This window comes from Nerophis lumbriciformis, linkage group LG01 (genome assembly GCF_033978685.3).
Source record: "Nerophis lumbriciformis linkage group LG01, RoL_Nlum_v2.1, whole genome shotgun sequence".
In the NCBI taxonomy this organism is placed as follows: Eukaryota; Metazoa; Chordata; class Actinopteri; order Syngnathiformes; family Syngnathidae; genus Nerophis; species Nerophis lumbriciformis.
The window spans coordinates 62,125,671-62,143,828 of record NC_084548.2 but is presented as its reverse complement, the minus strand read 5'-3'; the positions used below and the strand labels follow the sequence as shown (position 1 = coordinate 62,143,828).

Sequence of the window (18,158 nt, the reverse complement as noted above, 5' to 3'; positions counted from 1 at the left end):
GGGCGCCATAATTCCATTTTAGAAACTAACTCAATTACAATGAAAAAAACATTCATTAATGTTATTGGGTTCAGACTTTATATTTAATCGTCTTATTTTTATAAATAAATATTTCATATTTTTTGTGCACCACTTGAGGGCGGCATAATTCCATTTTAGAAACACACTGAATTACAATGAAAAAACATTCATTAATGTTATTGGTTTTAGTTATCTTATTTTTATAAATAAATATTTCATATTTTTAGTGCACAACTTGCAATACCGCTGAGCATCACTAAAGGGCGCCATAATCCATTTTTTAGAGACTGAATTACAATGAAGAAACATTGCATTAATGTTATTGCGTTCATATGTTAATATTGAAATGTTTTTGTGTACAACTTGCTATACCGCCGAGCGCCACCAAAGGGCGCCATAATTCCATTTTAAAAACTGAATTACAATGAAGAAACATTCATTAATGTTATTGGTTCAGATATTATATTTAGTTGTCTTATTTCTATGAATAAATATTTCATATTTTTTGTGCACAACTTGCAATACCTCCGAGCACCACGAGAGGGCGCCATATTTCCATTTTAGAAACACTGAATTACAATGCAAATACATTCATTAATGTTATTGGTTTTCGTTGTCTTATTTTTATAAATAAACATTTCATATTTTTAGTGCACAACTTGCAATACCGCCAAGCACCACTAAAGGGCGCCATCATTAATTTTTTAGAAACTGAATTACAACGAAGAAACATCTATTAATGTTATTGGGTTCATATGTTAATATTTAAAACATTTTGTGTACAACTTGCAATACCGCCGAGCGCCACCAAAAGGCGCCATAATTCCATTTTAAAAACTGAATTACAATGAAAAAACATTCATTAATGTTATTGGGTTCAGACATTATATTTAATCGTCTTATTTTTATAAATTAATATTTTATATTTTTTGTGCACAACTTGCAACACCGCCGAGCACCACTAAAGGGCGCCATTATTCCATTTTAGAAACTGAATTACAATGAAAAAACATATACGAACCCCGTTTCCATATGAGTTGGGAAATTGTGTTAGATGTAAATATAAACGGAATACAATGATTTGCAAATCCTTTTCAACCCATATTCAGTTGAATATGCTACAAAGACAACATATTTGATGTTCAAACTGATAAACTTTTTTTTTTTTGCAAAAAATCATTAACTTTAGAATTTGATGCCAGCAGCACGTGACAAAGAAGTTGGGAAAGGTGGCAATAAATACTGATAAAGTTGAGGAATGCTCATCAAACACTTATTTGGAACATCCCACAGGTGAACAGGCAAATTGGGAACAGGTGGGTGCCATGATTGGGTATAAAAGTAGATTCCATGAAATGCTCAGTCATTCACAAACAAGGATGGGGCGAGGGTCACCACTTTCTCAACAAATACGTGAGCAAATTGTTGAACAGTTTAAGAAAAACCTTTCTCAACCAGCTATTGCAAGGAATTTAGGGATTTCACCATCTACGGTCCATAATATCATCAAAGGGTTCAGAGAATCAGGAGAAATCACTGCACGTAAGCAGCTAAGCCCGTGACCTTAAATCCCTCAGGCTGTACTGCATCAACAAGCGACATCAGTGTGTAAAGAATATCACCACATGGGCTCAGGAACACTTCAAAAACCCACTGTCAGTAACTACAGTTGGTCGCTACATCTGTAAGTGCAAGTTAAAACTCTCCTATGCAAGGCGAAAATCGTTTATCAACAACACCCAGAAACGCCGTCGGCTTGGCTGGGCCTGAGCTCATCTAAGATGGACTGATACAAAGTGGAAAAGTGTTCTGTGGTCTGACGAGTCCACATTTCAAATTGTTTTTGGAAACTGTGGACGTTGTGTCCTCCGGACCACAGAGGAAAAGAACCATCCGGATTTTTATAGGCGCAAAGTTGAAAAGCTAGCATCTGTGATGGTATGGGGGTGCATTAGTGCCCAAGACATGGGTAACTTACACATCTGTGAAGGCGCCATTAATGCTGAAAGGTACATACAGGTTTTGGAACAACATATGGTGCCATCCAAGCAACGTTACCATGGACGCCCCTGCTTATTTCAGCAAGACAATGCCAAGCCACGTGTTACATCAACGTGGCTTCATAGTAAAAGAGTGCGGGTACTAGACTGGCCTGCCTGTAGTCCAGACCTGTCTCCCATTGAAAATGTGTGGCGCATTATGAAGCCTAAAATACCACAACGGAGACCCCCGGACTGTTGAACAACTTAAGCTGTACATCAAGCAAGAATGGGAAAGAATTCCACCTGAGAAGCTTAAAAATGTGTCTCCTCAGTTCGCAAACGTTTTCTGAGTGTTGTTAAAAGGAAAAGCCATGTAACACAGTGGTGAGCATGCCCTTTCCCAACTACTTTGGCACGTGTTGCAGCCATGAAATTCTAAGTTAATTATTATTTGCAAAAAAAAAAAAAAAGTTTATGAGTTTGAACATCAAATATCTTGTCTTTGTAGTGCATTCAATTGAATATGGGTTGAAAAGGATTTGCAAATCATTGTATTCCGTTTATATTTACATCTAACACAATTTCCCAACTCATATGGAAACGGGGTTTGTATATATGTTATTGGGTTCAGATATTATATTTAGTTAGTTTAGTCTTATTTTTATGAATAAATATTGCATATTTTTTGTGCACCACTTGAGGGCGCCATAATTCAATTTTAGAAACACACTGAATTACAATGAAAAAACATTCATTAATGTTATTGAGTTCAAATATATTTTTTAGTTGTCTTATTTTTATGAATAAACATTTCATATTATTAGCGCACAACTTGCAATACCGACGAGCCCCACTAAAGGGCGCCATAATGCCTTTTTAGAAACTGATTTACAATGAAGAAACATTCATTAATGTTATTGGGTTCATATGTTAATATTTAAATTAACATAAGAAACCAAAGGGCGCCATAATTCCATTTTAGTCAGGGACTAAAGTACAAAGCGTTGTTATAATAAACACACATGTACCATTTTAATAATATTAATAGTAATAATAATGATGTCAACGTTGCAGTAAATGTTTGTTGCAATGACTTTGCTGCAGTCTAGAGAAGGAAATGTGCAGAAATTGAGTGCAAAGCAGGTGACTTGGAAATTCTGCTGTAGGATTAAAACATGAAAAGAAGCCTGAATGCCGTCTAATCTTTTTTTCTTTGCTCAAGCAGCCTGCAGGGGATTTTCCTTCGACGCGTGTGTGTGTGTGTGTGTGTGTGTGTGTGTGTGTGTGTGTGTGTGTGTGTGTGTGTGTGTGTGTGTGTGTGTGTGTGTGTGTGCGTGGCAGCTGCTCTCAGAAGCCCGGACTTAATTCAGATGCATTCTCCCATAATCCCTTGCGTGGTGTACCTGTCTGTGTAGTTTGGCGGCTGCTGGCCGACAGCTCTGTGCTGCATGGACGGACTCTGCTTGGCTGAGTTGGTCGTGGACGGCGGTGCGCTGTCTGTAAGGTCAAAGGTCACGTTCAGAGCGCCGGGCGGGGACAGTTGTCTGCGGAGGTGTGCGACCGTACCGTCTTCAGGCACGACCGTGAGGGTTACAGACGTGCCGGCCTCCTTGATGAGCTGCACGATGTCGTTGTGCGACAGCTCCATGATGGAGCGGCCGTTGACGGCGGAGATTCGGTCGCCCACCTTCACCTGAGCCATGCGGTCTGTCGGGCTGCCCTCGATGATGCGACCAATCTTGTGCGGGATCACTGAAATCCACCACATGCAGCCGTTACAGGAAAACAACTCTCTTTTCCACTTTCTCTGCATTCTAAATAATAAATAAATAAATGATAAATGGGTTGTACTTGTATAGCGCTTTTCTACCTTCAAGGTACTCAAAGCGCTTTGACACTACTTCCACATTTACCCATTCACACACACATTCACACACTGATGGAGGGAGCTGCCATGCAAGGCGCTAACCAGCACCCATCAGGAGCAAGGGTGAAGTGTCTTGCTCAAGACACAACGGACATGACGAGGTTGGTACTAGGTGGGGATTGAACCAGGGACCCTCGCGTCGCGCACGGCCATTCTTCCACTGCGCCATACTAGCAAGAGGCGGCTAACAATCAAGTTATTAAGACAGTGGTCTCCAAAATCCGCCAGCGTCCAAAATCCCGCATGCTGGAAGTCCCAAATTAAAGAAAAAAAAAAAAAAAGACTATTTTTTAAAATCTGTCCTTTCTAATCCATTTCTATCGCTAGTTACTCTCGGTCTCTCCTGGCATATTGTCTAAAATGCCTCCAAGAGTTATTCTATACATATATATATATATATATATATATATATATATATATATATATATATATATATATATATATATATATATATATATATATGTATACATACATATATATATATATATATATATATATATATATATATATATATATATTTATGAATATATAGTATATATATAGCTATAAACAGTATATATATATATACTATATGAATATATAGTATATATACACAATGTTTATAGCTATAAATATGTACATATATACACATATACGTATAAACATACAGATGTATACATATAGACATATGTATATATATATATATATATATATATATATATATATATATATATATATATATATATATATATATATATATATGTGTGTGTGTGTACTGTATATGTATCCATTTGTATGTGTGTGTGTATATGTATATAGTGTATATATATATATATACTGTGTATATGTAGAGTATATATATCTATAAACAGTATGTATATATACTGTATATATGTTTATACTGTGTATATATACCGTATTTTTCGGAGTCTAAGTCGCACCTGCCGAAAATGCATAATAAAGATGGAAAAAAACATATATAAGCCCGGCCAAACTATGAAAAAAACTGCAACCTATAGTCCGAAAAATACGGTACATATATTTCTATATATATGTATGTATATATGTGTGTATAGGTATATATGTATATATATATATATACACTGTGTGTATATATATATATATATATATATATATATATATATATATATATATATATATATATATATATATATATATATATATATATATATATATATATATATATATATATATATCAGAGGTGTGGACTCGAGTCACATGACTTGGACTCGAGTCAGACTCGAGTCATGAATTTGATGACTTTAGACTCGACTTGACAAAATGTAAAGAGACTTGCAACTCGACTTAGACTTTAACATCAATGACTTGTGACTTCACTTGGACTTGAGCCTTTTGACTTGACATGACTTGCCACTTTCCCCAAAATCCAAAGCTTAAAAAGTTATTTGGGAGCGCTCTGTATTTTTCATTTTCTTCGTCTGTGTCTATCAGCGTGTTGTTCCTGTCAGCTGGTGTGCGCTCAGTACAACAGCCAATCAAATTAGAACTACGTTGTTTTCATCACACAGCATTCATCCAATCAAATTGCAGGACAACCAATGACCAAGAGTTGTCCAACAACGTGCCAGTGAGAAACAATTATGTTAAAGTTGGTTTTGTTCGGGTATAAAAACTACGACTTGGTCAACAAAAAACGAATTGCCGTATGCAAATCACGCAGTTCGAATATTACAGACGGAGACGCAACAACTTCCAACTTCGTTCGACATTTGAAGTTGCACAAAGAAGGGTAAGTTTTGAATGTAAGATAACGTTTATTGGCTAAGTAACGTGACTTTTATTTGCTGTGTAGTTAAATCAGTGAGGCTGCAAACTCACTGCTAACGTTATAACCATAGACATCTTATAAGTAGACGCAGCATAGAGCGCTACTGCCTACTGGCGCAGACGAGGCGCGGGGCCGCCATCTTGGAGTGGTGATCCGCTCCACTCAGTGCAATTCATTTGGCAGGAGCAATGAACTGTCAGCGCATTTAATTCATCTTACCTCACTGAATACCACTGATTTTCACCCCCTTTTTGTCATACGTGTAGCTATGATAACAGACACATGTTTTGGCGTGTTTTATTATTCATAGTTTGCTTAACAGTAATATAATATTCTTATACGCTATAAGTGACCAGACGTCCGAGATCAAAACTGGGAATACAATCCCAGAGAAGGGGGGAAAAAACGGTAAGCTATTTTTAAATTGAAGAAACAATATGATTAGGTTATATATACATATGCGTGTATCCTACATAAACAATGTATGAATACATTAGATATCTATATATATCATAGGGACCTATAGACTGTATCTCTGTTGCTTCAGCAGCAGAGAGTTTATTCTGTCTTGACACTTTGTATTGATATTTTCTATTACATTCTTCCCTTAAATGATAATGTTTGCAGTGATTGTTTTATATGTATTATTTTATGTAAGTCGCTTTGGATAAAAGCATCTGCCAAATACTCAAACATATATAAACACCTGAAAGTCTTTATATCAGCTAAAACCACCTATCTGTTTCACTGGATTCAGAATAAAACCAAATTCTGTTTAACCCAACAATGTTAGTATTTGAATATTGTTACTTGAAGACTGATTCCTGGTTACAATTATACTGTTAAGAAAGTATTGTCTTATACTTTGCCTAAAATGAGAATGCATCATAATCAGTAGTGGCTGGTGAATTTTGTTCTTGGTGGGGCTGAAAGTTTGTAAACCAAACCCCTGTAGGGACGTCATCCTCCCCCAGAAGATTTCTTTGTGATTTTCACATACAAATATTGAAGATCTTTGATCCTTCTCAACTCTGTGCTAATATTATTTTCATAAAATACAACCAATAGTACGTTAATGTTAAATCTTACTTGTGAAAAGTAATCCCCCGATTCCTATTTTCAACAGTCCGCTCATTTGAGCGGACATCTTTGTTTTCTACCTTTCAACTGTCAGTTTAGGCTGCTCGCCGGCTCCTCATCACCACTTCAAGATGGCGGCCAAATTGCTCACGTCACAGCAACCAATGCTGCGTCTACTTATAAGATGTCTATGGTTATAACGTCATTGCAAACACGGCAATCTGTTGCGTCCACTGCAGTTTGCTACCTTATTCATACTTTTTGTCAAGTGATTTTTTTTTAAGCAGGGTTGCATGAGGTACCTATACATAACGTTACGTTAAGTCAATGTATCACACACAGTAACGTAACGTTAGTCAATGTATCACACACAGTAACGTAACGTTAGACGGCAGTCAGCAGCACCGCGTATTTTAGCCTACCTACAAAAACACAAACATAGTCAAATAAAGGTCAGTTAAAATGTATACTATATTAAGAATATGTGTACATATTGCATGGGGCCCTGACATCTAAAAAGTACAACTCTGTTCATTGTTATGTTCATGTATTTGTTATGTTTTTCATGTGTACGCACACATCAACACACATACAGTATGAGATGAGATCAATGAGATAAGGTAAGAACAGGATAGAAACTGCTGTGGAACTAGTTACAATGCAATATGCCATGGAAATACAATGTTAACACTTTGGTGCAAATAAGTACAGTTGCACTTGTTTTTTTCATTGTGTTTATTCTGTAAAGGAATGAGTTACATGTTTAAAATGACTGGTTAATAGTGCTATTTTGAAGTGCAATGTCAGCCCTATCTTTTTCCCTGCAATTTCAAATGCACTTAAATTAGTCTGTGGTTAAACGACTTGAAAGGACTCAAAATGCAGGACTTGGGACTTGACTTGAGACTTTCCAGTCTTGACTTTGGACTTGACTCGGACTTGCCCTGTCTTGACTCAGGACTTGACTCGAGACTTGAGGGTAAAGACTTGGGACTTACTTGTGACTTGCAAAGCAATGACTTGGTCCCACCTCTGATATATATATATATATATATATATATATATATATATATATATATATATATATATATATATATATATATATATATATATATATATATATATAATGTCTATTCATATGTATACATCTGTATGTTTATATGTATATGTGTATATATGTACATACATATAGCTATAAACAGTATATATATATACTATATGAATATATAGTATATATATATATATATATATATATATATATATATATATATACTGTTTATAGCTATATATATGTACATATATACACATATACATACAGATGTATACATATACACATATATATATATATACTTGGGACTTGACTTGAGACTTTCCAGTCTTGACTTTGGACTTGCCCTGTCTTGACTCGGGACTTGACTCGATACTTGAGGGTAAAGACTTGAGACTTACTTGTGACTTGCAAAGCAATGACTTGGTGCCACCTCTGATATATATATATATATATATATATATATATATATATATATATATATATATATATATATATATATATATATATATTATGTCTATTCATATGTATATATGTATACATCTGTATGTTTATATGTATATGTGTATATATGTACATACATATAGCTATAAACAGTATATATATACTATATGAATATATAGTATATATATATATATATATATATATATACTGTTTATAGCTATATATATGTACATATATACACATATACATACAGATGTATACATATACACATATATATATATATATATATATATATATATATATATATATATATATATATATATATATGTACACATATATATATATACAGTATACACATATATATACACAGTATACACATACATATATACAGTATATATATATATATATACATATATATATATATATATATATATATATATATATATACACACACACAAATATACATACATATATACTGTATACATATATCAAAATGTGCAGTTTTCACTAAAATCTAGACTTTTGTCGAGGCTGGAACCAATTATTCAGGTTTACATTAATGTTTGTAGATGGAGGTTGCACTCTACTTAAAAGACTATCGCTTTCTCTGGACTTTTCTTTATGGAATAGAAAAAAATCCAAAACAGACCCCATCCCCGCACCATTTTGCAGATTCTTGCCCTGACAAAAAGACGCGTGCATGATCAGTACGTGTCAAACACGCCACTGACTGAGTCAAAAAACCGTCAGAAAATAGCAAAACAGGAATCTAACCTCCAGGCGGGGGCTTGTTCTTGGAGGTGAGGATGACGAAACCGAAGCCTTCGTTGTCTCTGCGCTGCAGCGTGACATCGAAGGACTCCTGTCGAGAAGGATGGGCCTTCAGCGCTTCCCCCCGAGGCGTCTTAGGAGAGTTGCTGACAACAACTGCTGATACCTGCGGGCCGCCATCGTCCTCCCTTCCCCCGCCGTCTGACACACAAACACATCCTTTGCTTTTTGCACACACAAGTCCAGGGAATTATGCTTTTTTTTAAAACAGGAATAAAACATCCCTGTCGTAATTAAGAGCAAAATGTAACAATTAAAAGTAGCAATGTTGAGTCTAATAACACAAAACTGCCATGCTGGCTGTTTTTGTTTCTTTAAAACTGTCACTTATTATATACAAACCCCGTTTCCATATGAGTTAGGAAATTGTGTTAGATGTAAATATAAACGGAATACAATGATTTGCAAATCATTTTCAACCCATATTCAGTTGAATATGCTACAAAGACAACATATTTGATGTTCAAACTCATAAACATTTTTTTTTTGCAAATAATCATTAACTTTAGAATTTGATGCCAGCAACACGTGACAAGGAAGTTGGGAAAGGTGGCAATAAATACTGAGAAAGTTGAGGAATGCTCATCAAACACTTATTTGGAACATCCCACAGGTGAACAGGCTAATTGGAAACAGGTGGGTGCCATGATTGGGTATAAAAGTAGATTTAATGAAACGCTCAGTCATTCACAAACAAGGATGGGGCGAGGGTCACCACTTTGTCAACAAATGCGTGAGCAAATTGTTGAACAGTTTAAGAAAAACCTTTCTCAACCAGCTATTGCAAGGAATTTAGGGATTTCACCATCTACGGTCCGTAATATCATCAAAGGGTTCAGAGAATCTGGAGAAATCACTGCACGTAAGCAGCTAAGCCCGTGACCTTCGATCCCTCAGGCTGTACTGCATCAACAAGCGACATCAGTGTGTAAAGGATATCACCACATGGGCTCAGGAACACTTCAGAAACCCACTGTCAGTAACTACAGTTGGTCGCTACATCTGTAAGTGCAAGTTAAAACTCTCTTATGCAAGGCGAAAACCGTTTATCAACAACACCCAGAAACGCTGTCGGCTTCGCTGGGCCTGAGCTCATCTAAGACGGACTGATACAAAGTGGAAAAGTGTTCTGTGGTCTGACGAGTCCACATTTCAAATTGTTTTTGGAAACTGTGGACGTTGTGTCCTCCGGACCAAAGAGGAAAAGAACCATCCGGATTGTTATAGGCGCAAAGTTGAAAAGCCAGCATGTGTGATGGTATGGGGGTGTATTAGTGCCCAAGACATGGGTAACTTACACATCTGTGAAGGCGCCATTAATGCTGAAAGGTACATACAGGTTTTGGAGCAACATATGTTGCCATCCAAACAACGTTACCATGGACGCCCCTGCTTATTTCAGCAAGACAATGCCAAGCCACGTGTTACATCAACGTGGCTTCATAGTAAAAGAGTGCGGGTACTAGACTGGCCTGCCTGTAGTCCAGACCTGTCTCCCATTGAAAATGTGTGGCGCATTATGAAGCCTAAAATACCACAATGGAGACCCCGGACTGTTGAACAACTTAAGCTGTACATCAAGCAAGAATGGGAAAGAATTCCACCTGAGAAGCTTAAAAAATGTGTCTCCTCAGTTCCCAAACGTTTACAGAGTGTTGTTAAAAGGAAAGGCCATGTAACACAGTGGTGAACATGCCCTTTCCCAACTACTTTGGCACATGAAATTCAAAGTTAATTATTAATTGCAAAAAAAAATAAAGTTTATGAGTTTCAACATCAAATATCTTGTCTTTGTCGTGCATTCAATTGAATATGGGTTGAAAATTATTTGCAAATCATTGCATTCCGTTTATATTTACAATAATATCTATTTATGTATGACTTATTTTTAACACTTTTGTGATTGGAGGCCTTTTAGATCCCAGAGACCTTTGGGGTACATTTATTTTCTCACTGTCATTTTTCAAAAAATTATAATGAATCAAAATCAATGTTGTTATGAATTGTTGCCATATTTGAGGTTCCAATTACTTCGTATCAAATATTACACTTTGAAAATTGGTTTGGGGTAAATATTGCATATTTTGTGCTTTTGCCATTAAAATGTTTTTTTTTTTTGTTTTTTTAGGAAAACAAGGGAATTATTTTTTAACCCGATTAATGTCATATATTGTGATATTTCAATAACGTTAACTGTAAAGCAGGCTATTGTTAGCATGTTAGCACAGTAGTGTTAGCATGCTAACGTTAGAATGCTAGCTTTTTTCTACGTTAATTTTGTAGGTATAAACCTCAGTCATATTTTGGTACTTGATGCATGCTAACGTTAGCAGGCTAGCATTTTAAACCATTTATTTGGGTTACACGCCTCAAATTATTATATATTGGTACTTGACACATGTTACAGTTAGCATTTTAACATGTATACATGAGGATGCTAGATTTTGTTTTTTTCCAACCCAATTTAGGTCATATAATGTGATATTTCACTGATGTTAACTGTAAGCACACTATTGTTAGCACAGTACTGTTAGCATGCTAATGTGAGAATGCTAACTTTTTTCTACGTTCATTTTGTAGGTAAACACCTCAGTCATATTTTGGTACTTGATGCATGCTAACGTTAGCAGCCTAGCATTTTAAACCATTTTTTGGGGTTACAACCTCAAATTATATTTTGATACCTGAGACACGTTACAGTTAGCATTTTAACATGTTATTATGAGCATGCTAGATTTTTTTTAACCCAATTTAGGTCATATATTGTGATATTTCACTGATGTTAACTGTAAGCACGCTATTGTTAGCATGTTAGCACAGTACTGTTAGCATGCTAATGTTAGAATGCTAACTTTTTTTCTACGTTCATTTTGTAGGTATACACCTCAGTCATATTTTGGTACTTGATGCATGCTAACAATAGCAGGCTAGCATTTTAAAAATGTTTTTGGGGTACACACCTCAAATTATTATATTTTGGTACCTGACACACGTTACAGTTAGCATTTTAACAGGATAACATGAGCATGCTAGATATTTTTTTAACCCAATTTAGGTCATATATTGTGATATTTCACTGATGTTAACTGTAAGCAGGCTATTGTTAGCATGTTAGCAGAGTACTGTTAGCATGCTAATGTTAGAATGCTAACTTTTTTCTACGTTCATTTTGTAGGTAAACACCTCAGTCATATTTTGGTACTTGATGCATGCTAACGTTAGCAGCCTAGCATTTTAAACCATTTTTTGGGGTTACAACCTCAAATTATATTTTGATACTTGAGACACGTTACAGTTAGCATTTTAACATGTTATTATGAGCATGCTAGATTTTTTTTAACCCAATTTAGGTCATATATTGTGATATTTCACTGATGTTAACTGTAAGCACGCTATTGTTAGCATGTTAGCACAGTACTGTTAGCATGCTAATGTTAGAATGCTAACTTTTTTTCTACGTTCATTTTGTAGGTATACACCTCAGTCATATTTTGGTACTTGATGCATGCTAACAATAGCAGGCTAGCATTTTAAAAATGTTTTTGGGGTACACACCTCAAATTATTATATTTTGGTACCTGACACACGTTACAGTTAGCATTTTAACAGGATAACATGAGCATGCTAGATATTTTTTTAACCCAATTTAGGTCATATATTGTGATATTTCACTGATGTTAACTGTAAGCAGGCTATTGTTAGCATGTTAACAGAGTACTGTTAGCATGCTAACGTTAGAATAATAACTTTCTTCTACCTTAATTTTGTAGGTAAACACCTCAGTCATATTTTGGTACTTGATGCATGCTAACGTTAGCAGGCTAGCATTTGAAACAATTTTTTGGGGTTACAACCTCAACTTATATTTTGTTACTTGAGACATGTTACAGTTAGCATTTTAACATGTTATTATGAGCATGCTAGATTTTTTTTTTAACCCAATTTAGGTCATATATTGTGATATTTCACTGATGTTAACTGTAAGCACACTATTGTTAGCATGTTAGCACAGAACTGTTAGCATGCTAACGTTAGAATAATAACTTTTTTCTACGTTAATTTTGTAGGTAAACACCTCAGTCATATTTTGCTAACGTTAGCAGGCTAGCATTTTAAACAATTTTTTGGGGTTACAACCTCAAATTATATTTTGGTACTTGAGACACGTGACAGTTAGCATTTTAACATGCTAACATGAGCATGCTAGATTTGTTTTAACCCAATTTAGGTCATATACTGTGGTATTTTACTGATGTTAACTGTAAGCACGCTATTGTTAGCATGTTAGCACAGTACTGGTAGCATGCTAGCTTTTTTTCCCCGGCATTTTGCTCTTTTTTTTTTTTTTACTTGACGCTATCTTGTTAGCATTTCAGTTCGGCTTTGGCTCTTCAGCGTTCACAATACATTTCTACCGAATTCGCATTTTTCTAGTTCGTAGTCCTGGTTTTGCGGGTGGAAATGGCCGCCGAAGCCCTTGATTTGTCGGTCTGTGGCCCTCAGTGGACAATGTTTGGGCCCCCCCGATGTAAATAATGCAGCAGAAGCCCCACCTGAGTACGAGAGTTTCCTGCGCACGGTGAGCAGGACTTGGCCGTTCCGCGCCGCGTTTGTCATCAACTCCAGGACCTGTTTGTGGGATTTGGCCTTCACCGGCACGCCGTCTATACACAGCAGCTCGTCACCTGCTCGCAGGCGCCCGTCCTTCTCGGCCGCGCCCAGCGGGACGATGGCGCCGATGTACACCTGCGGACAAAAGCGTGAGGAGGTGATTATTAGGAATATGTTTGAGAAGTGAAGTGGGATGGAACTGACCGGTTGATCCGGGCCTTCGCCTCCAAGGACTCTGAAGCCGAAGCCTGACTCTTGGTTCCTCTTGATGAAAACGTCCAAGTCTTTGGTGTATGAAGCTGCAGACCAACAATACATATTTACAAAAAACACATCTTTCATTTGACATACTTCCATATGCATATATTCTCTTCTGGCTCTGAATGAAGGCGGACACATTCCCCCCTCCCTCTCTTATCTCTCCTGCTTGGCTTCTTTGTCCTGGTCTGGTCTTAACTTTCTAACAGCCTCTCTCTTGCTCGGTTCTCCGAAGCCTAAAACATGGAATTGATAACCTGGTCTCTCATCTCAATTGCAAAGGTCTTCTCGACGATATCTTTGATAGCATCGCATCTGCTGATTGGACTAACAGTTGCACTGGTCTATCGACAACATTCGGATGACGATGGTAGGTGTTCAAGGAGCCCAAAGGCTGCCCGCCGCGATGCATTGCACGGGCACTCAGACTTCGGCCGTCTGGGAGTTGAATCACAAATTGGACAAGTTCTCGGAGAAGCTTTCTACTCTACGAGGCGAAATGACCATCAATTTGAGAGCCAGAACGGACAATCAGAGCTGAGAAACCATTGGATTTGTGTTTGCTCGCCTAACCAGAAACAATCATTCGCGACTGTCCCGACACCCGGCCGTCCTGTAAACAACTAAGACGCCCTGAAAGATCCCTTCTTCAAAGACACATGAGATGTTGACTCTGTTCCGTGAACGCCGAGCAAAGCGACTTCCAGGCTTATACACAATACGCGCACCCACGGACTACTACTCCCCGTCCCCTTCTCGATACCGATAACTCGTTTATGTCTATTATTTTTAAATATACATTTAAGTGTAGTTTGTGCACACCTTTCTTTGTGGGATTCAATACCGATTACTCAACGGTAGCAATTTTTGGTACTTGTGTGTTCACAAATCTAGTGATTCCCAGAGCCCACAGAAAGTCTGCGGGCTCTGGAGCGTTTTCTATTCGGGCCTCAGTACTCTGGAAGGTTCTACAAGCAACAGTTAGAGATGCCACCTCAGTAGAAGCATTTAAGTCCCACCTTAAAACTCATCTGTATACTCTAGCCTTTAAATAGACTCTGTTTTAGACCGGTTGACGTGCCGCTTCTCTCTCTTTTTTTGCCACGGTTAATCCTTGGAGAGATACCAATCTTAATTTGTGTTAATGATAAAATCCCCTTTTTTAAATGTAACAAAAGTTAGTTAATAATAACCGTTCTTATAATAACACTTCTTATTATCGTTTGTTAGCGTTAAATAAACATTTCCGAGTTATTTGCTGTAGATTTTGCCTGCAGTTGCAATTCCAAGACAGTAGATGGCAGATGTGTATCGACTGTAGAGAGTCAATGTGTTGCAGCAATAATCAATAATTTCTCTTTTTTTAGTGGATATACAAACATATCACAACAAGTAAGGATTTATTGCAGTTTGTCATAGGTGTGTTTCCGTAGTTAGGGAGTAGTGTTTGCCATTAAGTTGAGTCCTACAAAGTGTTAATACTAATAAGTAGTGTACTTGTTACACACCAGCTGTTTGATTGTTACATGCATCTTAGTTAAAGTTTGCATTTACAAATTCAGAGGTGTTGAAATCGCCATGTAAAATCGCTAATGCTAATCCGTAGCATTTGTATGGCATATCCAGTGTAAATGAGCTTTTTCAAAAGTTGAGACTTACTTTTTTAAGGCCTTTTTTTAATAGGCATGTTTGCTTTGTTGGCGTGACAACACTAATTTGAAATTCCACGACAAATCCTGTGCCGAGTCCGCAAGCCGGACGTGACGTGCAACAAAATGATCAAAATATTGTATCAGACGTTAATCGGTAGCCAGAAAGAACCTAGAACAGCAACTATCTCAGTCTTTATCGGCTTTCGGAACACCGTCGTAGCGATGTCGGCGTTTAAGGTGGCTGATAAGGTATGATGTGTTGAAGTATGATGTTTCCCCCTCCCGCTCCTCCTGAAAAAAAAATGGTGAAAATAGCCCAGAAAATGTTGGTTTATATATTTTATCAAAAATCATATCATTTGTAACCCAAAACAATTGTTTAAAATGTTAGCCTGCTAACGTTAGCATGCATCATGTACCAAAATATGACTGAGGTGTATACCTACAAAATGAACGTAGAAAAAAGTTAGCATTCTAACATTAGCATGCTAGCAGTACAGTGCTAACATGCTAACAATAGCCTGCTTACAGTTAACATCAGTGAAATATCACAATATATGAGCTAAATTGGGTTACAAAAAAAATCTAGCATGCTCTTGTTAACATGTTAAAATGCTAACTGTAACGTATGTCAAGTACCAATATATAATAATTTGAGGTGTGTACCCCAAAAAATGGTTTAAAATGCTAGGCTGCTAACTTTAGCATGCACCAAGTACCAAAATATGACTGAGGTGTATACCTACAAAATGAACGTAAAAAAAAGTTAGCATGCTAACGTTAGCATGCTAGCAGTACTGTGCTAACATGCTAACAATAGCCTGCTTACAGTTAACATTAGTGAAATATCACAATATATGACCTAAATTGGGTTAAAAAAAAAAATCTAGCATGCTCATGTGCACATATTAAAATGCTAACTGTAACGTGTGTGAAGTACCAAAATATATTAATTTTAGGTGTGTACCCCAAAAAATGGTTTAAAATGCTAGGCTGCTAACTTTAGCATGCACCAAGTACCAAAATATGAATGAGGTGTATACTTACAAAATGAACGTAGAAAAAACTTAGCATTCTAACGTTAGCATACTAGCAGTACTGCGCTAACATGCTAACAATAGCCTGCTTACAGTTAACGTTATTGAAATATCACATTATATGACCTTAATTGGGTTTAAAAAAATGCCCTTGTTTTCCTATAAAAAAAAAAAGTTTTAATGGCAAAAACACAAAATATGCAATATTTACCCAAACCAATTTTCAAAGTGTAATATTTGATGTTTGATAACATATTTTATCAAATATTTGATGTTATCAGTTTGTCGCTATAATTCCTCGTATCAGATATTTAACCTGCAAACTCGTAATTACACAAAGCAGTACTTGTTGACCCCCAGAGTGAAATATGCTTAAATAAATAGCATAAATAAACCCTTTTAAATTATTTTATCCTTTTAAATGATTTTATCTTGAAATAGTAGTTTGTATTAATGCAATATTTGAATTAATGCCCTAAAGGAAGTGATACGTACGCTGGCTATCCACCATGGCCCTGGACTTGAGGTAGAGTTCTGAAGCGTCCGGTTTGGGCGAAGACGTGCGCGCGGCGTTGGCGGGGAAGGAGAGCGGGTTGGGGGGCACCTCGGCGTGGCCCGGGGCCTCGGCGCTGTCGATCAGCTCCGGTCGCTGCGCCTGCGTGACGGGCGAAGGGTGGCTGTGGCGAGGCGTGTGCTGAGGGGCGGGCTGGGAGGCAGGCGGGAGCGTCGGTTGTGATGCATGCTGGGAAGCCAGCTGAGGCGTGGGCGCCGTGCTCTGGAACAGAAGCGCCAGACAGGATAGTGAGTGGATTTTACTTTTTATTATTGTAGCAATATGGTTGTTAAAGTTAACGATGTTTGTGACTTCTGATCGTTTGTGAGGGCACCAAAGGTACTTCTGTGTGGATGCATGTACTCGACTGTTCAGGTTGTCGTCGTCATTTTAGTTTGTTAATAAAGCTGATCCTCCTTGTTATGTTTGTGTGATATACGTACTGTATAGTACTTTATTTTGTACAAACCTTCACTAAAATACGGACTTTTGTTATTCATATTTACATTGCTTCTTATGGAGAAATATGCTTCCATATACAAACCCTGCTTAAGAACCGATTAAGTTTGTACATTGAGGTTCCACCGTAATTAATACGCGCTAACAATATAATAGCTGCGCACACAAGGATGCTAAAAATCCTATGGTTGTCAAAAGTTAAGGATATTTGTGATTTCTGATCGTTTGTGAGGGCACCAGAGGGACTTCTGTGTGGATGCATGTACTAGACTGTTCAGGTTGTCGTCGTCAGTTTAGTTTGTTAATAAAGCTGATCCTCCTTGTTATGTTTGTGTGATATACGAACAGGATAGTACTTTATTTTGTACAAACCTTCACTAAAATACGGACTTTTGTTATTCATATTTACATTGCTTCTTATGGAGAAATATGCTTCCATATACAAACCCTGCTTAAGAATTGATGA

At 36.9% G+C, this 18,158-nt stretch overlaps 1 protein-coding gene across 5 annotated transcripts in view; it reads right to left on the bottom strand.

Annotated features, from left to right (window-relative positions):
* The window catches only part of magi3a (membrane associated guanylate kinase, WW and PDZ domain containing 3a), a 279,636-nt gene that overhangs the window by 26,610 nt on the left and 234,868 nt on the right, over positions 1 to 18,158 (bottom strand). For 3 of the 5 annotated variants that reach the window (XM_061923450.2, XM_061923475.2, XM_061923478.2), the window contains exons 12-16: positions 17,176 to 17,455; positions 13,676 to 14,032; positions 9,066 to 9,263; positions 3,570 to 3,755; positions 3,407 to 3,500 (exon numbers count right to left, since the gene is read on the bottom strand). In XM_061923450.2, the coding sequence (XP_061779434.2) occupies positions 3,407 to 3,500; positions 3,570 to 3,755; positions 9,066 to 9,263; positions 13,676 to 14,032; positions 17,176 to 17,455 (1,115 nt within the window). The remainder of the gene's footprint in view (positions 1 to 3,406; positions 3,501 to 3,569; positions 3,756 to 9,065; positions 9,264 to 13,675; positions 14,033 to 17,175; positions 17,456 to 18,158) is intronic. The other 2 variants (XM_061923467.2, XM_061923458.2) reach the window with 2 other exon arrangements.